The sequence below is a fragment of the Doryrhamphus excisus genome, linkage group LG21 (genome assembly GCF_037039965.1).
Source record: "Doryrhamphus excisus strain RoL-2023G ecotype Guam linkage group LG21, RoL_Dexc_Guam_v1.1, whole genome shotgun sequence".
NCBI classification, from domain to species: domain Eukaryota; kingdom Metazoa; phylum Chordata; class Actinopteri; order Syngnathiformes; family Syngnathidae; genus Doryrhamphus; species Doryrhamphus excisus.
Window position 1 is genome coordinate 6,535,397 of NC_136377.1, and position 23,129 is coordinate 6,558,525.

Below are 23,129 nucleotides of genomic sequence, written 5' to 3' on the forward strand. Positions count from 1 at the left end.
AAGCAATAGTTCATGTGAACTTGGTCTAGTTTTGTGTTGAAATTACCTGAAATAATTTACATGGCGGTCTAGTGGTTAGCGCGCAGACCTCACAGCTAGGAGACCAGGGTTCAATTCCACTCTCGACCATCTCTGTGTGGAGTTTGCATGTTCTCCCCGTGCATGCGTGGGTTTTCTCCGGGTACTCCGGTTTCCTCCCACATTCCAAAAACATGCTAGGTTAATTGGCGACTCCAAATTGTCCATAGGTATGAATGTGAGTGTGAATGGTTGTTTGTCTATATGTGCCCTGTGATTGGCTGGCGACCAGTCCATGGTGAACCCCGCCTCTCGCCCGAAAACAGCTGGGATAGGCTCCAGCACCCCCGCAACCCTCGTGAGGAAAAAGCGGTAGAAAATGAATGAATGAATTTGCTAGATTTAATTTAAAAAAAATTAAGGCAGTGAGGTTAATTTTTTCTTTTTAAATTGAGTCAACTTTGATTTTTGTTTTTACAGTGCAAGAATTCATGGAATAAAACAGAAGTTAGCTAGTTAGCTACCAGGAAGTTGCTGTAAGTCTAGACAGGAAGCCATATACTGTATATAGTTCTGTTTAGCACCTCTTGTAGCCTAGCTAACTTCATACCTGCCAGTATTTATATGTGATTCCAGCAATGTGTCATTTACGTGTATTGTGTGCTTTTTGAATCAATTATATGTCGTTGGGGGGCATTTTAGACGTTACCAGCCGCCCGCCCCTGGCTTTACAGTACAGACTAATGGCGCCTCCAACCTGTTGCGCGTGCCTGCGCGCGTGGCACGCGTGTGCGCTTTGGTGGGCGGGGTTTGCTGAAGCGACAGTTAGCGTTCCTCTAATTAGCAGCCTGAGCTGGCTGAAGAAACTCAGTGGAGCGTACTCTGCAAGGCGTGAAGGCAACCCGGGGGCCCTCACCTGCGTGACACCTTGTACACACTTGGGAAGAAGAAGTAGAAGAAGTAAAAGAAGAAGAAGAAGAAGAAGAAGAAGTTCTGGTAATGCTTACGACGCGCCATCTTGCTCCTAATTGAGCAAAAACAGAATCAGTAGTAGTCCGGTCTTTCCTGACGTCTCAGCTGAGGCTACTCGGGTACTGTTGTCGTGCACACAAGAGGGGACTCGAACGTCTGCAGCCACGATGATGTCCTACATAAAGCAACCTCATTACACAATGAACGGCTTAAATCTGTCCGGCCCAGGCATGGATGTGCTGCACACCACCGTCGCTTATCCTTGTAAGTAAAAAACTCTTTTTAAATGTCATTTATTTGTACTTTTGTTTTACTCTTCCCCTCATTTATCGCGTAAAAATAACAAATACATACCTATATGAATCTATTTGCGTTAAAAGTGCTATACAGACTGTATTCTATTGAAAATATGACACTATAATAATATGACACTTATATTTACATGTCAGAAATACATTTTGTTGGTTCATATCAGCATAGAAAACTTCTAAACTGACCTTTCATAAAAGCCAGGAGTGTCAAACACTGTCAAAATTACATGATTTTCCAGAAAATTGGGGAGAATTATGAAAATATAATCTCTACACCAGCACCCTCGTGCTATTCATTGAAAATATGACACTATATTGGTTTAGAAAGTAATATTTTCATGTCAGAAATACATTTTATTCGTTCATATCAGCATAGAAAACTTCTAAACTGACCTTTCATAAAAGCCAGGAGTGTCAAACACTGTCAAAATTATATGATTTTCCTGCAAATTTGGGAGAATTATGAAATTATAAACTCTCCACCAGCACCCTTGTGCTATTCTATTGAAAATAGAACACTATATTGGTTTAGAAACTCATATTTTCATATCAGAAATACATTTTGTTGGTTCATATCAGCATAGAAAACTTCTAAACTGACCTTTCATAAAAGCCAGGAGTGTCAGACACTGTCAAAATTATATGATTTTCCAGAAAATTTGGAAGAATTATGAAATTATAATCTTTACACCAGCACCCTTGTGCTATTCTATTGAAAATATGACACTATATTGGTTTAGAAACTCATATTTTCATGTCAGAAAAGCCAGTTTCATAAAAGCCAGGAGTGTCAAACACTGTCAAAATGATATGATTTTCCTGAAAAATTGGGAGAACTATGAAATTATCATCTCTCCACCAGCGACCTAATGCTATTCTATTGAAAATATGACACTATAAGAAGCGATGACTGGTTTAAAAACTCATATTTTCATGTCAGAAATACATTTTGTTGGTTCATATCAGCATAGAAAACTTCTAAACGGACGTTTCATAAAAGCCAGGAGTGTCAAACACTGTCAAAATGATATGATTTTCCTGAAAAATTGGGGAGAATTATGAAATTATAATCTCTCCACCAGCACCATAGTGCTAGTGGAAAAGACCCGACTGCCTAATGCGATGCAACCGTGGTATTTTACGAGTGTGCTTTTATTTTGACTATTAAAAAGGGAAGGTGTCAGGAAAGAAGGGTAAATACGGTAGTTTGTTTTTTTTTGACGGGTATGTTTGTATTGTTTCAGGACATATTCTACAATGATTTTTAAAAATGGGAAGGGGGTAAAAATGCATAATTTAAGGAGAAAAAGTTGAAATATTGATGCTTAAACACCAAAAATGACTAAGCTTTGACGTATATATATATGTATATATGTCTATATAGCAAATATTGTCATTCGGACACTAATGGTGTCCAAAGTGCTGCCCCAGGGCCCATTTGTGGCCGTCAGTTCATGTTTTATTGAGCCGTGACACATTCTAAAAGTACAATTACTAAAAAAAAAACGAGTGTGAAAAGGAGCAAAAATGGGTAACGTAAGGACAAAATGTTGACATGTTGATGCTAATAACTCAAAGCTATGCATATGCATGATATTAGCCTGTGAATCTCGCCCCTTTCTGGGTGCAGCGGTATAGTTTCACTTCACACAAATAGTGAATCAGATGTCAGTTTGATTTTTCTTTCTTAATTTCCATCCCCTCGGGCTGATTTTCACGACATTCGGATAAATATGGCTTAGCATGAAAGCGAGACAAAAACTTCTTCCCACGTCTTCGTCACTTGACTTGTTCTCAAACAAACACTGTGAGGCGTTTGGCACCTGGGAGGACAAATAACTGTGACTTTGACTGCGCAAAGTAAACTTGAACTAGTAAAGTTTTTTTTTTTTCTCTCTCTCAAACTGACGCCAGGGACTCAAATGTTTCCGTATAATAAGCAAATACTCGTCCCCCAAAGCAAAGTCACCAGGAGATTCCCAACTGTCGTATTTGTTTCTGCTTCGGAAAACAAAGTCAGGTGACCTTCAAGCACGCATTCTCTGTCTGTGACGCTCATCATTTATGTCCCCAACACTTATTAGCCACACCCAGGAAGCAGCGAAGGGAGCGGACCACCTTCACCAGAACACAACTGGACATCCTGGAGGCCCTGTTCTCCAAGACCCGCTACCCGGACATCTTCATGAGGGAGGAAGTGGCCCTCAAGATCAACTTGCCCGAGTCGCGTGTGCAGGTAGAAGATGGATTAGTTTTTATTGCAGGTTGTAGAAAAAAAGGAAGTATATTAAAGATGCTCGTCAATCCAATGAAGGTATGCTAACATCCAAACAAAGAAATAACACATCTAATAATATCATATACCATAATGCTGTGGGCCTGAAAATGGTCCTCGAGCCTCACTTTGGACACCCCTGACCTTGCGTCTGTACATAAAATGTACAAATTTTATTTTATTTTATTTTATATAAAATAAATTAAATTTAAATATAAATTAAAATATCAATTTAATTTAATATAAAATATCAATTTAATTTAAATATAAATTAAAATATAAATGTAATTTAATATAAAATATAAATTCAATTAATATATATAATATATTTATATTTTATTAAATTAAATTTTATTATGTAATTAATTTACATTTAATTGCATTTAATTAATTTACATTTAATACATAAAATATATAAAAATATATTACATTTATTATATTTACATGTAATAAAGCAAATACATAGTCTAATTATAAATGGAAAATATAATGGTAATTGTGTAATATATTGTGTATGCATTTTTGCCGATGTATCCAAACTTTACGGACATCCTTTAGAAATACAACCAAAAACAAAACAGCAAAAATAAAAAATAAAAACAAAACAATGTCATAATGTATAATGACAAAAAGTCAATGCTAAATAATGCAGTAATAATAATGTGTAATAACACATGTATGTGTCCAGACATTTTAGTAGAAGTGGTTATAATAAAATTAGAAATTATTATTATTATTATTTTGGAATATTATTTTGATTAATTGAAGAACTATAGAGCACTTTAAAGACTTTATCCAACCCTATTTTTCCGTTTTAGTCCATGATGATGGTGGCAGGCACCATTTTTTGTCCCTCTCAAACTGGCATTCACGTTGTCTGCGTATGGAAATGAGAAGACAAACAAAGTCATTTGTCATTTCCCCATCGCAGAACCCGGCTTGGCTCGGAGTACAACAGAGTACAACAGAGAAAAGTACCAGGAATATCTGTATTTATCCAATTGTTCTATTTGTGCGTCCAGGTCTGGTTCAAGAACCGGCGTGCCAAGTGCCGTCAGCAGCAGCAGCAGAGCAGTGGCCAGTCCAAACCCCGCCCCCCCAAGAAGAAAGCCTCACCCGTGCAGGAGCCTACCGCTCCCGAGCCCGTCCCCAACCCAACCGGCTCATTTAGCCCCTCCCCGGTCCAGGCAGGCCCCGGTCTGGCCCAGAGTTCCAGCGCTGGAAACACCGCTGTGTCCATCTGGAGCCCGGCCATCTCACCTCTCCCCGACCCCTTGGCCTCCTCCACGGCCCCTTGCATGCAGAGGCCCTCCCCTTACCCCATGAGCTACGGCCAGCCGTCAGCCTACAGCCAAGGCTACGCCAGCACCACCTCTTACTTCACCGGTCTGGACTGCAGCGCCTACCTGTCCCCTATGCACTCACAGCTGTCGGGCACCGGGGGCGCTCTCAGCCCCATCACCGTGCCCTCCATGGGGGGCTCCCTAAGCCAGTCGCCGGCCTCGCTGTCTTCACAGGGCTACAGCACTGCCTCCTCCTTGGGCTTCACCTCTGTTGACTGCCTGGACTACAAGGACCAGCAGGCCTGGAAACTGGGCTTCACCACAATGGACTGCCTGGACCATAAGGACCAAAACTCCTGGAAGTTCCAGGTCCTCTAGAAAAAAGCGACGCTAGTCGGCGTTTGTGTATTGTTAGTGCCAGGCGTGCTGCTTTTCATGTTTGTATGAGTTTCATGTTACTTTACTCGTAGGGAAGATCTTCACCTGAATACGTTTGGACTACAAACACGCTCAAAAAAGCCTTTCAGGAGTTTGTAGGAAAGGACTGGGGTTCCCGCACGTGGAGACACCTCAATGATCTCGACTTATTTTGACTTATTTATTTCGTTTGATGTCCTTTGCTCACATCTAGATGTTCTTGAGCGTTTGTGTTCAGTGCTACACGGTGTTAGCTGTTAGTGGACGACAGTTAGGACCTTCTGTTTTAGCTCTGTGTCATATTAAAGCCGTTTATTCTGTACACTTTTGTGCACTGATAATCATTGCAAGGTTAATGTCTGTACACTTCTTTGCACTAATAATCATTGCAAGGTTAACGTCCGTACACTTCTGTGCACTGATAATCATTGCAAGGTTAACGTCCGTACACTTCTGTGCACTAATAATCATTGCAAGGTTAACGTCTGTACACTTCTTTGCACTAATAATCATTGCAAGGTTAACGTTTGTACACTTCTGTGCACTAATAATCATTGCAAGGTTAATGTCTGTACACTTCTGTGCACTGATAATCATTGCAAGGTTAACGTCCATACACTTCTGTGCACTAATAATCATTGCAAGGTTAACGTCCGTACACTTCTGTGCACTAATAATCATTGCAAGGTTAACATTGGTACACTTCTGTGCACTGATAATCATTGCAAGGTTAACGTCCGTACACTTCTGTGCACTAATAATCATTGCAAGGTTAACGTCCGTACACTTCTGTGCACTAATAATCATTGCAAGGTTAACATTGGTACACTTCTGTGCACTGATAATCATTGCAAGGTTAACGTCCGTACACTTCTGTGCACTAATAATCATTGCAAGGTTAACGTCCATACTCTTCTGTGCACTAATAATCATTGCAAGATTAACGTCCGTACACTTCTGTGCACTAATAATCATTGCAAGGTTAACATCCGACTGATAATCACTGCGAGGTTAACGTCTGTACACTTCCGTGCACTTATAATCATTGCAAGGTTAACGTCCATACACTTTTGTGCACTAATAATCATTGCAAGGTTAACGACTTCTGTGCACTAATGATCATTGCAATGTTAACGACTTCTGTGCACTAATGATCATTGCAAGGTTAACGTCCGTACCCTTTTGTGCACTAATAATCATTGCAAGGTTAACGTCCGTACACGTTAAGTGTCCAAAGTGCGGCGTATTCGAAAAATTCATTATCTATGAAATATGTTATTAGATACAGTGGAACCCGTTTCTGTCGACAATCAAGTCCCGGTCCACCGTGTTGTTCTTATTACTAAAATGTCGACATACATGGTTATTAGAAAATCTGAGACTCAGAGGGATCACTTCGATGAAAAACGTGTCCGTTGATGTAGTATGCTAACGTCGTCATTATTGAAATTAAATGGTTCCGACCCCTAAAAAAAAAAGCCTTTCCACTTTGGCATAGGATCTGTGGTCCTTACTTTCGCCACTTTCCTAGCTCGTTAGCCACATTCTTAGCTATTTTCCGTTATGGGTTCCGCTATATGACACTAATTTGCTTTGTCACCTAGAACACGAAGCTAAAATGTGGATGTTTTTGTTCAGATAGCTTAGTATTGCCCTTTTAGCATCTTGAACGCACCAAATGTGTCCAAGTGGCACCGAAGTTGATATGTTATGAGATAGAGGTCCGTTCTGGACTTGGACCGTCATATGGCCTGGCATGGCGGACTCCACTTGGTCCATCTTGGTTATTTTAGTTGATCTCATTCTGGGAGTGTCCCAATCCTCTTAGCCTCCTCTTCAGCAATGCCCTAAGTGAATTAGTTGGGATTATTGCCCTGTCCTCCTCTCTTTCTGTCTCTCGCCAATCTCCGTCACCTCCTCTCCTTCCTTTTCCTGGCTGTTTTGTGCCTCCCTCCTTCTTGTTTAGCTTTGTCTTTGCTTATTTTGTCCCAATTTATTTGTCCTTTCTTCTTTTGGCATGCCTTCTATGTTAGTTTAGTTTAGACGTGCATTCATTTAAAAAAAAACAACAAAAACAAAAAACATACATACAGTATCAGCCCCTACTTTTACGACAATCCCGCACTGCTCTTCGGAAAATGTGGTAATCCCGGTATGACCCGATTACTGCCACGCAAACCTGACATTTACACAAGAACATTTGACACCAGCGTGAGCGCCGTTACGGATACGGCAAATGGATTCCAACCCTACAGTTGTAGTTACCTTTTACGTGTTTGTTTTGAAAATCTTATATATTAGTAATTTGGAGGCATTGTGCTGGATTGGTTGTTACTACATAAAATGGAGTCGCTCCAAAGAGATGCTGGATGTAATTGTTGTTATATAAATAATAAAAGTCAATTCTATTTCTTGCTTTGTATGTGGCGTCACAATATTTGGATGAGAAACTGCAGGGAAGAGAAGTGGAGGGACGGCACGCCAAAGCACTCCACATTGACCTAATCCCGGTCTATACGCATGCCGTAATAATCCCTCCGCCCTCCCTCCCTTTGGTGTGATTGGTTAATCCCTGCATCTGTGCGTCCTGATTGGTTAACCTCTCAGAGAGGGCACAGCGCATTTGTAATCCCGCTGCCACCACCACAGAGACAGACATTTGCGCTGTAATCCCCAGGAGGAGCAGATGTGATGGGGGAGGGACGCCTGTGCGGAACAGGAGGACGATGAACTGTGTGTGTGTGTGTGTGTGTTTGTGTGAGAGAAGCACGAAACATGTTGAAAAACAACAAGATGCACCATTTAAAATCATTAATAAACTGCTTCCATGTTATCATTTGAAGATTGCAAATGCATTAATAAATCAATTCCCTCTAATGATTCCCTACAGAGATGACAAAATGTATAGAAAATACAATAATGAAACATTTGTAATATTTGAAATTAATGCAAATATATAAGGAGAGGGAAGTCTGGGCTTCCCTGCCGAGGCTGCTGACCCCATGACCTGACCTCGGCTAAGCGGTAGAAGACGGATGGATGAAAAATTAAATAATATTTTTTAATGTAATGAAATAATTTTTACACATTTTTAATTTATGCTATTATTTACGGTATATTTTTTTCAATGTGTAAAATATTTTAAAATTATTTAATGTTAATTAGTTTCAACATCTTGTCAAGGGACAATACAATAGAAATGAAATATGACGCACACTCGCACACAGTCATAATTGTCTAAAAAGATGACAACATAAGCGAGTAACACCTTAACAGCGTCTGCAGTCAACCTCACTAGTGGTTGGTAGCGTCCTGGTCTGGGGCTGCATGAGTGCTGCCAGCACTAGGAAGCTGCAGTTTATTGAAGTAAACCTGAATTCCAACAAGTACAGTGACATTCTCAAGCAGAATTCAATGTGTGGAATAAGAAAAGAATAGCTAGCCAAAAGTTCTTATTTTTGCCATCATGAAGCTGTGGGTCTGTACTGCCACTTACTGGCTGTACTGGTTTTGGACATCAGGAGACATGAAGCAGGATTTGACCAGGGGGCCCATGGCTCGTTCACAGCTGATGATGTCAGTGTTTGGGCGCCCTCTAGTGGCTGTTCAGACACTGTTCAGACACTATCTTCCTGTTTTATTATGAGTTATTTCGTGAGTTTTTACCTTCTTTATCAAAATGCTGGGACTTGAAACTTCCTTTAGCTCACTTTTGGCTTTTTGAAGTGACAAATACTAGCGAATTGAAGAAATAGCTTATGGCTTAACAAGTTGCGCCTCTGCGTAGCGGTGCCTCACAAGCGAGGTGTTTTTTTTAAAGTCACATCAACAATGACGTCTTCAATGAAAATAAAAGTAACTTTAAAAGGTCATTTATCGATTTCATTCGTTATTTGTATGATTTTGTAGCATCGGTATTAAAGTGACAAACACTAGCTAATTAAAGAAATAGCTTGTGGCTAAGCAGGTTGCGCCTGCGCAGTGGTGCCTCAAAGCGAGGTGTTTTTTTTTTAAAGTCACATCAACAATGACGTCTTCAATGAAAGTAAAAGTAACTTTAAAAGGTCATTCATCCCTTTCATTCGTCATGTTTATGATTTTGTAGCATCGGTATGACTATTGGTATCGTCAATACTAGCCTACTTGGTATCAAATCGGTATTAGAATTTGCAGTATCGCTCAACACTACTGTATGCTAGCAGTGGTTGGGTGTGTTGACGGATCCTTGTGCCAGCTGACTCAATACTTGCCAAGCCGCGGCCGACTGTCCAGCTAACTACTTTTGTGACGCCGTCGCCTATCACGGTAAATATGTACGTTTTTATGTCCGACAGCCGATATAGAACTGGATAACAGTTGCCAAGTAAACATGTTTGTCCAATTTTTGACCGCAAGGTTGCGTCGCTGGCCAGCGAGTTAGTTAAGCTAGCTAGCTTGGTGTTAGCTAAAATGAGCTACATGAACCAAATGTCGCCGTTGTCTTCGTCCTTTAGCAACATCGTAAAATTCAAATACTTAATATTTAATGCGTAATTTATACACGGCATGTGTTCCGATATACACTATCACCGTCGAAACGAGACAACACATGCCAGATACAAAGTATGGTCACATAACAACATAACTGTTAACTTCCCAAGTGGTGTGTTAATAATACACCCCGTCAACTTAATGTTGCCCGGGTTGAGAGTTTATTAGGAATCATAATCAAATGATGTAACAAATCAAACTTTTTAAACTGTTTTTGCATTCGGGGTGCGGCAATGGTTTCCTCCACCCAAGATGCATTTTAATAGCTTAGTGGGCGTGTCTCATGCTTTAACTGACAGGTGTCCAAAGTGCCGCCCGTGGGCCATATATATGCCACAGTTTGATTTTTTTTTTTCAAGTTGTAATATTATAAAAAACAAACATTTTTTGGGGTGGGGTTTGGTAAATTGTAAAAAAAAATGAAAATAATAAATTTTCCTTGATGTGTGGATAGGTAGATATTACACTACTGTGCTTTGTCCCCTTCAGATAAACATAAATTGACAGACATTGGCTTGGTTTTAGCATCTTTTATGCACAAAATGTAAAATGTCTAGAATTTTTTGGATGCAGCTCTGCAGCCAGGAAAAATTGTAATCTAACAAAAAAAAGTAGTAATTTTACAAGAAGAACTTCAGTTTAGTAGCACAAAGTTGAAATAGCAAAGGAAGATTTTTTTCAAGTTGTAATATTATGAAAAACAAAAATTGGAAAATTAAGCATGTTACAAGAATAAAGTCTAAAAATTATGGGGATAAAATCATCATTATGAGACAAATTTACAAAATAAACGTTGATAATAAACAAATGAAAAATCAGATGTAATTTTTAAAGTCAGAATGAGGAATACGAATGTATTTTAGTAGCAGAGTTGAAATATTTTATTATTTGAGAATTTGAGAAATGATACAAAAAGTTGTCATTTTTGTCAAAAATCGTTGGAGTTGTGGGGAAAAAGTTAGAAGTAAAAATATAGGAATAAAGTTGAAATGGGTTTTTTTTTGTAACGTTTATAACTTCTTTCAAAGTAGCTTTTGCATCCTTTCATTCCAAGTTTGGACACGCTTGGTCTCAGATCTTACAGTCCTTTGTCACGTTATTGGCCACATAAATTTCACCTTTAACTCAAACTTTGGCATGTGTGGGAACACATTTGCGCATAATTGTACATTATTGTAGTTTGAAACCACCAAACTGGACTCGATTACATCAACACAATTGAAATCTTGTGTTAAACTACCATTTAAGTTTACAAAGTTGTGATTTTTACCCTAATTTCTTTGCATTTGTCATTCACAGCTGACTGAAGATGTTTGCCAGAAAGTTCATTGGTGGCCTAATTAATGTCATCGGGTGAGAACCTGCATATTGTCTAATCGAACCATGTAGTTTAAACCTCTGACAATAATGTGATCTTTGCAGGAACATAGACCCATCCCAGTTTATCCCCACCGAACCTGTGAGTCACAGTCATTCAATTTTTTTTTACTCGGTGTGCAAATTCCTGCACCGTTAATTCAGCCAGTGACAATGTTTTCAACCTTGCAGCCTCAGCCCCGCAGGCCTGCTCTATATACCGAGCAGCATGAGAGTGATGAGGAGAAACAGTTCCGCAGAGTCTTCCAGCAATTAGCCGGAGATGTGAGCGTGCCACGAGTTCCCTGTCTATAGATCTTCTGACCATATCTGTTCACAAATGCATGTTGATGGACGAGAACCCACAACTTGCATCACACACGCACCCACAAACGGTCACAATGTCTTTTTTTTTTTAATTGTTAAATAGGACATGGAAGTGAGCCCAACTGAACTGATGAACATCCTGAATAAAATCATCGCCAAACGTGAGTTAATATCCAGTTTAAGTTTATATATTTTTAAAAAATCATACATAGCACATATTCATTCTCTTTCAGATGGAGATCTCAGGACAGATGGTTTTACTATTGAGTCTTGCAGGAGCATGGTGGCAGTCATGGATGTATCCTTTCTACCTTTAGGGCGGTTATTTGTTTTGTTATACAGATAACTGTTTTAAAAACACACCTCTTATGGTAATGGTTTAATTTCATTTGAACATGCATCAGATTACAATTGAATGCATCACATAATCAGTTCACAGTTCCACATGTCCAAAAGGAGTAGGAAGAAGCAAAGCTTATTAAATCCTACCCCTCCATCTGGTACTTTTACAATCAGTTATTGCTACATTTGTTCACTTCCTGCTTTCCTAATATAATTTGGGTTTTTTTGTATTATTTTTAATTTTTTTGAAACTATATTATTTTTTTAAAAATTGTTATTTTTTAAATAGTTTTTAATTTTTTAAATTTTTGTCAAGTACCAAAGTACGAGGTGATATGACCATACAATGACATAATGGGCACCATAGTAACTGTCAATATAGAGACTCTTCATCCTTGTATTTAGCAAACATCAACTGCTTGTATTGTTTCTTGAATTGGCTCATCGTTGTGCATTGTTTGAGGTCCTTACTCAATCCATTCCATAGTTTGATTCCACATACTGAAATGCTATGGCTTTTTAACGTAGTCCTAGCATATAAGTGTTTCAAATGTAGTTCTTCCCTATGTCCCTTCTTATGTCGACATATGTACATGGGCGACTTCTTTTCTGGGTGTAACGTTTGTTGTCGTATTGTCAACATCGTGGTCGCGAAGCACTGTGGAACAACAGCAACAACAGTGTTTCCCATACATTACATTTATTTGCAGTGCGCCGCCAAAAATAAATTTGCTGCTACCTGTTGCCTTCCATCATAAATACATCATAACGCACCCTGTCCGCCAGTGAATAGAAAGGCGGAGCAGGAAGGATCATTGCTGTCAACTTGGCTACTTTGTTGCAATTTTAAGTGATTAGTCAAGAGTTCTCTATGCAGGTCCATCCCACAAACTAAAAGCACTCCTAGGTGGCTCTGCTTTCTTTGAGAGATTAAAAAGCAAGACAAATAGAAGAGACAGACATTTTTTACTCACTGTTCAAAGATGTGTGTGTTGTGGCCATGTATGCCCCGCCTATTCAACCCATCACCACACATAGATTATATGTAGTCCACTCACTAGAAGCACTGCACGCAGCATTATAACATGTACACTTTGACTTCCTGTTCAGTGCCAAGTAAGCTTCAATATGAAATTGTGCTGCTGCACTTTTTAATAAATGTAACCCATCATCTACAATCCTTATGAGAGATATCAACACACATTTTTTTCTGTGTGTTCTTAAGCTATAAAAACAGCTAAAAAGAGGCAGCTAAGAATACATATAATGGTACACACCTATTCTGCTTATAATGCTCCATTTACAGAATATGACATGCATGTCAGACTTGTACAACATTCATGGCAGCTTGAAAAAAAAAGGCGAACTAACAAAGCCAAGTGCCGGGTGTCATATGGTGAGGTGGGCGGACCGACTTACACCTTAGGCAAATAAGAGCATTGTTTGTGTTAGCCTTAATGCAAGTTCTAGAGCGACAGCACCGGAAAACTTGGCTTCCACGAATTCAAACATCTCTGGAACAACATAAAAAAATGGCAGGCAAGTATAGCGGCCTTGATGTATTGGTTGTACATGGGTGTTTCTGTTCTGCACTGCACTGCAGTTACATTCCTGTGGTCAGTGTTTAATCCGTCACCAGTGAGTCATAGACAGGAGCTCTGTTGTTCCATGGATTGAGCAACAATGGCGGCAGAGCTGAAGTATGTCTGAAATAGCATGGTGGCATTGTGTGATATCATTTTGTGGAGTAAGATTGTATTGGACTACTTTGATCAGTAATGGTTCTGATTCATCATTGTGGACTGCCAACCTTGTCAGTATATAAACCTCACTCATAACATGTTATTTTAAGTAATAGTTTATCCAGATTAAATTACTGGCAATATCGACTTATATCGAAAATGTCTCCCCATCGCCCCCAGGGAGTGTACAAGTCCTATGATGCAGATGGATCGGGTGTGATTGGTGCAGCAGAGCTACCCAATGCTTTCAGAGCTGCTGGTGGGTTTTGTTTCTGTCGTATTTACAGTAAATGTCTCACATGTACTGAATTATTGGCATCTGCTTTCTGTGCTCCTTGATTCGGTTTAAGTCGGTAAATGAAATGAATGAGTAAAAAAAATGTTTGTCTCTTCTCCAGGGTTTCCCCTCAGTGAGCAGCTGTTCCAGATGCTAATTCGCAGATACAGTGACGAGAACGGCAACATGGATTTTGACAACTACATTGGTTGTCTCGTAAGGCTGGATGCCATGTGCCGTAAGTTTTATACCATTGGCTGCACTTTTTTTTTCGTCATGGACTCAAAACGCTGAAATTGACATTGCCGACTTAATCTTGCTCAGGTGCCTTTAAAACGCTGGATAAGGATAACAACGGGACGATCAAAGTCAACGTTCAGGAGGTAAACTTGCTTTTGTATAGACACAACTCTGTGTTTCCCCATTTGACTGCAATCTATTAATGGTAGCACCCGATTCGGAGAATATAAGTTAATGGAAACAGAGTGTGATCTGTTTTGACTCTTTTCCCCAATGTTATCTTCTGTGCGTTCTTGTCTTTTCAGTGGCTTCAATTGACCATGTATTCTTGAGTCCAGAAGAATACTGCTGCTTGCAATCACTCTGTTCAGATATTACTGATATATATTTTATCCACCTTTCTTTTTTTTTAATGAGTTAACCCCCTCCCACTCTGTGAATGTTATTTTCAGATCAATGCATGATCACCAGAGCATCAGCTGTGCCATAGTACTATGTAGTCAACCCAGGGAAGCACAAACATTCATTTACATATAATTTGCTGAAGAGAATGCAGTTAGCCAATGTGATCGCATGCTGGACTCGTGTTTCTTACTTGCTTTTTAGTCTGATCGCCAATATTTAATGTGAAAAGGAGGAGTCCAAATTCTACATGACATGAATTTTATCAACAAAATGTGAAGTAGATTACATTTCATTCGACAATCATGTGAGGTTTTCAATTTGGGTTTGGATTCCATGAGCCTATTGCATAATCAAATCTTATGGCAATACACTGGAATCCACTTATGTTGACGTCCACTAGAAATTACACGGGGGTCAACCTGAACTGGTTCCAATTTATATATATATATATATATATATATATATATATATATATATATATGCCTACAAATAACAAATTTAAAAGATACATTTCATACATGTTCATGTTACATTAGGTGACCCATTAAAGCTGCTGTATGTCTCAGATAGGTGGCTGCCAAGAGGATGCTAACTTTCAAACATGCTACAAGCATCATATCCCATGCTCCTTTGAGCATGTAAACTCTGGCCCATGTACCGTATTTTCTGGACTGTAAGTCGCTCCGGAGTATAAGTCGCACAAGGCCAAAAAATGCATAATTAGGTAGAAAAAAAACATACCTAAGTCGCACTGGAGTATAAGTTGCATTTCTTTGCGGGTAATTTATTTTACAAACTACTTGACCAAAGCAAACATTACTTCCTCTTGGAAGGCAAGTTCTAACAATAAAATAATAGATATGCTAACACAATGGTTATTCAGCTACACAAAAAATAAACATGAACAGAAAAGGTGTCCAGTGTTTATGTAACATAAACACTTTTTTTCCATTTATAAGTCGCTCTGGAGTATAAGTCGCAGGAACAGCCAACCTATGAAAAAAAAGTGCCATTTATAGTCCGGAAAATATGGTTGGTAATACAATACACACACGCACTAGTGATGGTTGTCAGCTAATGATTTGGCAAAAAAAAATAATATTGAGCCTGTGACATACAGCAGCTTTATCCCTCGCTGGTTTTACTGTTTTATTATTCATGGTAGTCTAGAGATTGCATAAGTAATTGTGTGTTTAAGCATTCTAAGACAGTGATTTGTTTAGACAGGGTATGTTGTCATTTTTGTTCAGCATTAGTGCTTTTTCTGTTTACTATCTGTTACCTGCACATTTTTGTGGACACCTGTCCACCAGCAGCATCACGTGTGAATTCATATTTCAGTGTATGCAACTAATGCATGCCGCCAATAATTTAGGTGCCTTTTTCCATAAAGTGTTTGTCATTGTAGTTCTAACCACTACTGCTTGATGAAGCTATGTTGGGAATAAAGGAGGTGTGGCCATCTTGTTTTGATTCATTTCACTTCACATTTATGGACTACTGTGGCAAAAATAACCTAAAAGGTTCTGAATGGATTTGAATGACGCTTTCAGGAACTGTTTGAAAATGGGATATGGAAGAACTGATTCCATTTTGGGGGCGTCTGGATTTTCTTTAACATTGCGGGATTTGGCACCATTTTCAGCATTTGTGCATATAACGCCACAAAAAAAATGGTCAGGGCACTTGTTCAGGATATTTAGCCTTCCTGGCACTGTGCAAGGTGTTAGCATGCTAACGTTAGCATTGTTAGCAGGCTAATCTTAGCATACTAGCAGTTTTTGCTATTTTCTTGGGTAGACATAAAAACATGCTAGGTGTTAGCATGCTAATGTTAGCGATGTTAGCATTGCTATCATGCTAATGTAAACCTCATTATCTCAAACTTTGGCATCGTTTAACATGTGAATACAACATTCTAACTACATACATAGGTCAGAAAAGTGGAAAAAGCATAATAAGTGCCCTTTAAAATGTGTTTGCTGAATATTTAGGGCATAAACCTGGATTGTGGTTTTAGCTTATTAGCTTCAATGTGAACAATGACTGTGTTTTTCCATCAAAAAGAATGTCAACACCAAGCTAGCAATGAGGGTATGGACGGGTAGGAGCCGTGATGGGAATCGAAACCCGGATTTTGAGAGCCGTTTCCCAGTGTTTCTAGTGTCCCAAACGTTGCAAACGATTCTCTTATCGATTCCAGTGGGAGCGAATGACGTCACCACGCACGCGCGTGGCGACGTCATTCACCAATGCAGCCAGCAAGAAACATGGCGCCCATGCGGCGCAAACGCTCGAAAGTTTGGCTGTATTTCACGAAGAAAGATGACAACAGGGCAACTTGCAATACTTGCGAAATGGATATTTCATCAAAGGGAGGAAATACCACCAACATGCATAAACATTTGCAAACCGTGCATTCGATAACGTTGAATGAATGTCACGTTTTCGATCCGATCCGGAGTGAATCTCAACCGAGCAGCAGCGGCAACGTTAGCCCGTCCTCTGCTGTTAATACTGCAGGTAACCCACTGCCTATCATGTGTTTGCTAAATGTTAACCACAGTGACCGTAGTTTGAATTCCGAAAACCGGGACACTCGCGGTAAATGAAACTCAAATGATGCTCTAGGTTTATTCAAAGATTCCTTTGTAATATAAATACTTTTAAAATAAGTATTTTCTGTATAGATAAAACATTGTTACTAAAAAAAACATACTCAATTTCAGATTCAATGGTGCACAAAATACTTTCAAATCACAGCAATGAAGTCTTATTGGAAAAAAAATATTTAAAACATGAATTTGAATAATAGCAAGTCCAGGTTTAACAAAGTAGCTCTCACAATGCAATGTAATTTTCATCACTAAAGCTAAATGTATTCACCCACATTAGATTAGTTTTTGCATCAAAGTGCCGCCCATCCCGTCCTGTATTTTTGGTGGAAAAAGTTCTGACACCTCGCTTAATAAGTGAATGCATAAAACCCCCCATGACGCATCACTGTGTCCGAAATTAGAATAGGACGTTTGCTAACTGTATTATACGGTCGCTATGACAACAACGGACGTCAACCAGATGTGTACGCGTTACAGTATGTCACATGTCCATCGATAACTGTTTAATATTGCTGCACCCTCGCTTCCTGTCACTTACGGAAGTTGTTGTCCCTTCAAAAAAAGAGCATGTGTTACAATCAGTTAAATCTAATAAAAGAAATAAAATTAATAACAAATGAAAAATGTTACATGCTTGCCGCACGGGTAACAACAAACAATGAGGATCATTAAAATAAATTTATTTGTGCTTTAAAATGGCATTGTTTTTATTTTGCCTTCCTCACTTGACCTAGTTACCGGACATGTCGTCTGTGTAGCGTGTGGGAGTCTTTCCGCTAGCTTTATACAGGCTAGCTTGTTCATAAGGACATATTTTAGGACCAAATCCAAACTTTTTTTTTACTCGCAGGTGCGTTCATCATTCCCATAATTATGTGTTTGCAATTTAAATGTTGCGTCCGGGGGAATAAACCTGCCCAATGCGTCTCTTTTGCCAATTCTGACGTTAGCATTTAGCTATGGCTTTACTGCATAGCTCCCAAAACCGGGCTGGGGCTGTTTTTGTATCAGGGCTTTGTCTGTCAAAGTCTGTCGACTGACAAAAATATATATATGGTAATATGCTGGTATTTTGTCTAAAAGGAGCATGTGTTCCTTAACTGGTAGCATATTGTCAGTGAACACAACGCTAAACCACCGGCTATCCATTCTAACTCCAATTTAGCATTAGCTTGCCACAAAGGGAGCTAGCCGAGTTGGAATTATGCAAGGTAAAAACAAATGTTCACCAGCTGATATATACAGTTGTTGTTGACTTAAAATTAATGTCAGCCAAGTATGTTACTGTACATGGAGTCCATATGTATATCACATCTGCATATTTATGCTGTACAGTATTCCTATTGTTTACATGGCAAACTAAGCTATTTCACGGCTAAGTTTACTTCTTAATCAGTCACAGGCTTCTAAGCTTACATTGTGTCTGTAATAGGATATCTTTACAAATAAAGTGTACAATTTTGGTCAATAACAAATGTCATATTCTTGTCTCCTGTAGAAATTGAAGCAACAAGTTTAACAAACAGCTCGAACGGACACTGTTCGTGGAGGATGTCTTCAGCATTACTTTTCAACCAGGACAGTGTCATACGCTTCAAGAAAAGAAAAGCCCGTTTCACTTTTGGCGAAGTTCACATCCTTTTGGATGAAGTGCGGAAACATCGCTCTGTGGTTGTGGGTATGTCTTGCTGGTTAAGAATGTGGCGTGGTTTTTTTTTAAGCATTTGAAAACTCATTTTGTTGTCCCAAACGTTAGGTAAATTCAACCGCGGCGTGCCAACGGAAGTAAAGAAGCGCACCTGGGCTGAAATTACGGCCCGTGTCAATGAGATTGGCGAGTGCCAGCGGGAGGTCATTGAGGTCATTAAGAAATGGTCTGACCTGAAGTGCGACACCAAGCGGAAGGTGGCTGCCATGCGGTCAGGGAAAGTTCCAAACCGGGGTCACAACTCACGTCTCTCGAAAGACCTGAATCAAACGGAGAAAATAGTGCACCAGATCCTGGAGATGGATCACGAAGACGAGATCAGCGGTGACTTTGGACCCTTGGGCGATGACGACGACATGCCAGAGGAAGAGGACATGGATGATGAGGACATGGTTGGAATGCAGGGTTCTCCCAATGGTGAATTTATTTTTGTGTCATATGTTGAGGTCTAGGGGCGGCACAGTAGTCGAGTGGTTAGCGTGCAGATCTCACAGCTGGGAGACCAGGGTTCAATTCCGCTCTGTGTGGAGTTTGCATGTTCTCCCCGTGCATGCGTGGGTTTTCTCCAGGTACTCCGGTTTCCTCCCACATTCCAAAAACATGCTAGGTTAATTGGCGACTCCAAATTGTCCATAGGTATGAATGTGAGTGTGAATGGTTGTTTGTCTATATGTGCCCTGTGATTGGCTGGCCACCAGTCCAGGGTGTACCCCGCCTCTCGCCCGAAGACAGCTGGGATAGGCTCCAGCACCACCCCCGCGACCCTCGTGAGGAAAAAGCGGTAGAAAATGAATGAATGTCGAGGTCTAATAAAGAAAAAAATGGCTAACCTCATATGGGAGGTTTTTATTATTTGGCTAACATAAGAGTTAATTTCAAAATGTTTTATGTTGCAGGAGACGCATCACAACCAGCGTTTGATGTGCAGTTTGAAATACCCACCACAGACGGTGAGTTGCAAATATACGACTGTATAAGATAGATATACAGCATACAGATAAAGGGGTGTAAGAAAATATCGTTTTGGCGATATATGTATCTGTATTATTAAGTATGATATGGATATTTTTAGTCATTTATCATAGACTGTATATGGTATTTATTCAAGTGCAGACATGGCAAAGGTTCATTTCTGATTTTAATTGAAACCTCCGATCGTTAGGCAGCACTTACGTAGTCAATTAGGCAAGGACGTTGAACGAGATTCACGAGTGAAACGTCCAGTTCAACATGGCGGAATGCGAGCACATAACAGCGGTGTACAAGGCTGAAGTGTGGACACATTTTGGATTTCTACACAAAGTAGGGTGTGCAGAAATTGATAAAAGCCATGCCGTTTGGAAAATGTGTCGTGTTTCCCGAATAAAGTATTCAGGAAACACAAATTTGCGAGTCCAACTTAGCGAGACACCATGAGGACCTGCCGCTAGCAAGCAATGCCAAGGTCCTTTTGTGTACTACAAAAGTAGTACTGTGATATTGCAGGTATTTTGTTTTCCAAATTGATATCACTATTTTGTTAAATAATGGTTATTTCAAGCATCCTAAAAGGACTTTTTACTGATGTTAGTTACTTTGTTCCACAAAAATACTGTTCTGATGGTGGATAAGTCAGGGACTGTATACTCTGCATTTTTTCACAGCTAATAGAATGTGAACATTTGAGCAGGATCTTGAGACATAATTTAATTTATTTGTTTTTTTTTTTGTAAATTTAAAGCTTTATATTAAAACTGTATTTATCCAGTTTAGTTTTTAGAGAGGAAAGTTTGTGATACAGCATAACATACTCTTCTAATGGAATAAAAATGTGTTTAGTAAGTGCATATTGCTGGAAATAATTCCAGGAAATAATCTTTAATTACGTGGCACGGCGGTCGAGTGGTTAGCGCGCAGACCTCACAGCTAGGAGACCAGGGTTCAATTCCACCTTCGGCCATCTCTGTGTGGAGTTTGCATGTCTCCCCGTGCATGTGTGGGTTTTCTCCGGGTACTCCGGTTTCCTCCCACATTCCAAAAACATGCTAGGTTAATTGGCGACTCCAAATTGTCCATAGGTATGAATGTGAGTGTGAATGGTTGTTTGTCTATACGTGCCCTGTGATTGGCTGGCGACCAGTCCGGGGTGTACCCCCGACAGCTGGGATAGGCTCCAGCACCCCCCGCGACCCTCGTGAGGAAAAAGCGGTAGAAAATGAATGAATGAATCTTTAATTACAAGAAAAACAAAAAAAATATCGTCTCGTTAACAGTATCGTGATATCGTATCGCCAGATTCTTGCCAATACACACCCCTAATACAGACACTTCCTCATGACGTGATGTTGCATTGGCAGAATGGGAAGACGACGCTAAAGACGACCTGCTGCCTTCGGCTCACGCAAACAAACTGGCAGGGGACCACCAAAGAAACAACGGCCTCCAGCGACAAGGACAACCTCACGTTCCAACATCGACACCCTTGCACCCGACATCGGGTCAGTCCTCTACGAACGCGCGGGAAAGCATGCTACAAAACGCATCCCTCAGCCTCCAGGAGCAGCACGCCACTAACATCTTGCTGGAAACGGTTTCCCGCTCCCTGGAGCTGCTGTCTGAGTCGGTGCAGCAACTGGCAGAGACTCAGCAGGAGTTTGTACGCGAGTCCCTGCAGCTCCAACGGGAGACTGTTCAGGTTCTTCGAGACTTCACCGGCGGCGCCATCACCCTCATGCATGACAAGCTGAACGGGCGGCCGGCGGTATAGCATGAAGACAGTAAAAAAAAAAAAAAAAAGACTTGACTTTATGTGGCCGTCTGCCACAGAAACATTTCCTTTGGATTTTACACTGGTTGCTGTTTTTGACAGTACTCGACATTTTACGTGGTTCTGCTTTAAAAAAAAAAATCATATGGGTAGAGAGAAATTGTGTCTGACGGGTGAAAGTTTTTTTTTTCTTTTTTTTGCTACTGAGAGTGAAACCTAGTCACTGCATAAAGCATGCACCACTTTTTATAACCACCTTTACATCATTCAATTGCTGACATTCGATTTTGCAGTGAGTCAGTTTTGTGTTTTTGTTCCCTTCCGTCTGTGTCTACATAGGGCAGGGGTGTCCAAAGTGCGGCTACTTTGCCTAAAAAAAAAAATTTTTGGGTTTCATTGTTGTTATAATAAAAAAAATGATTAATTTTTTGGGGAGCGAGTGGTTAGCGCGCAGGCCACACAGCTCAGAGACCCGAGTTCAATTCCACCCTCGGCCATCTCTGTGTGGAGTTTGCATGTTCTCCCCGTGCATGCGTGGGTTTTCTCCGGGTACTCCGGTTTCCTCCCACATTCCAAAAACATGCTAGGTTAATTGGCGACTCCAAATTGTCCATAGGTATGAATGTGAGTGTGAATGGTTGTTTGTCTATATGTGCCCTGTGATTGGCTGGCTGGCGACCAGTCCAGGGTGTACCCCACCTCACGCCCGAAGACAGCTGGGATAGGCTCCAGCACCCTCCGATCAGATGTTACATTTGGTATACGACCCTCGCTGGAAAACGTTTGGACACCCCTGGTATCATTGAACCATCACTGTAACCTTGAGTAGTCTTTTGCAAATGACCATTATATGGTCCCTATATATATATATATATATATATATGTATAAATATATATATATATATATATATATAGATATATATATGAAAGCTATACTTTGTAAATGTTATTTTATGAGTCCCGTTTTTTTCATTTTTTTTTTTTACATCGTACATACTGAATATTAATACAACATCTGGAATTGAAAATAAACCGCACACCTTTAAACGCAAGGTGTAAATGTTTAGTTACTTTGGAGTCGACTTTTTCTAAAAAAAAAAAAAAAAAATCGGTCATTTTGTAAGTCATGATATCCTCATCCATAAGTCTAAACGATGTTTTTACTTTCATTAACGGTGCTCAAAGTGCAGCATGGGCACATTTGTTTTTTTTTTTAGTTTGGAGCCATTATTTTCCTTTAATTGGCTCTTGGTTAATTTTGAAAATGAATGAAATAGTAATTTATATATTGTATATTACACTAATTTGCTTAGATGTGGATGTTATGTTGGGATAGCTGGGCATATATTAACCTACACTGGAGTGCTTTTAGCATATTTGGATGCTAGGTATGCTTCAAGCGGCAGCCCCTTGTGGGCAGCAGTAGAGGGCGCTGTCTATCAGTAGAAGGAAAACAGGGTGTTAACATTAAAGATTGAATACATGTATATCATGAATATTACATTTAAAATTGACTATATTTTAAAAATTCTATAATAAGCCGTAAAAATGACAGTTACATG

At 39.8% G+C, this 23,129-nt stretch overlaps 3 protein-coding genes across 6 annotated transcripts; all 3 read left to right on the forward strand.

The window, feature by feature from the left end:
- The first annotated feature begins 861 nt into the window (after nt 1-861).
- crx (cone-rod homeobox) lies at nt 862-5,598 on the forward strand. Its single transcript, XM_058088020.2, has 3 exons — nt 862-1,254; nt 3,386-3,537; nt 4,599-5,598. The coding sequence occupies exons 1-3, from the start codon at nt 1,158-1,160 to the stop codon at nt 5,235-5,237; spliced, it is 888 nt and encodes a 295-aa protein (XP_057944003.1). The 5' UTR covers nt 862-1,157; the 3' UTR covers nt 5,238-5,598.
- Nucleotides 5,599-9,356: 3,758 nt separating this feature from the next.
- capns1a (calpain, small subunit 1 a) lies at nt 9,357-15,881 on the forward strand. 2 transcript variants are annotated; one of them, XM_078787736.1, is made up of 11 exons: nt 9,357-9,589; nt 11,106-11,159; nt 11,229-11,265; nt 11,355-11,447; nt 11,593-11,650; nt 11,723-11,787; nt 13,302-13,374; nt 13,758-13,832; nt 13,972-14,088; nt 14,175-14,233; nt 14,396-15,881. In XM_078787736.1, exons 2-11 carry the CDS (start codon nt 11,116-11,118, stop codon nt 14,420-14,422), a joined length of 648 nt encoding a protein of 215 aa, XP_078643862.1. In that variant the 5' UTR covers nt 9,357-9,589; nt 11,106-11,115; the 3' UTR covers nt 14,423-15,881. The 2 variants fall into 2 exon arrangements, with proteins under 2 accessions (XP_078643862.1, XP_078643861.1); XM_078787735.1 differs by having other exon boundaries at nt 9,360-9,581.
- Nucleotides 15,882-16,734: 853 nt separating this feature from the next.
- LOC131138245 (uncharacterized) lies at nt 16,735-22,865 on the forward strand. 3 transcript variants are annotated; one of them, XM_058087021.2, is made up of 5 exons: nt 16,735-17,018; nt 18,612-18,791; nt 18,870-19,238; nt 19,718-19,771; nt 21,158-22,865. In XM_058087021.2, exons 1-5 carry the CDS (start codon nt 16,748-16,750, stop codon nt 21,565-21,567), a joined length of 1,284 nt encoding a protein of 427 aa, XP_057943004.2. In that variant the 5' UTR covers nt 16,735-16,747; the 3' UTR covers nt 21,568-22,865. The 3 variants fall into 3 exon arrangements, with proteins under 3 accessions (XP_057943004.2, XP_057943007.2, XP_057943006.2); XM_058087024.2 differs by lacking the exon at nt 16,735-17,018 and adding an exon at nt 17,847-17,963; XM_058087023.2 differs by lacking the exon at nt 16,735-17,018 and adding an exon at nt 17,971-18,324.
- The last annotated feature ends 264 nt before the right edge of the window (nt 22,866-23,129 follow it).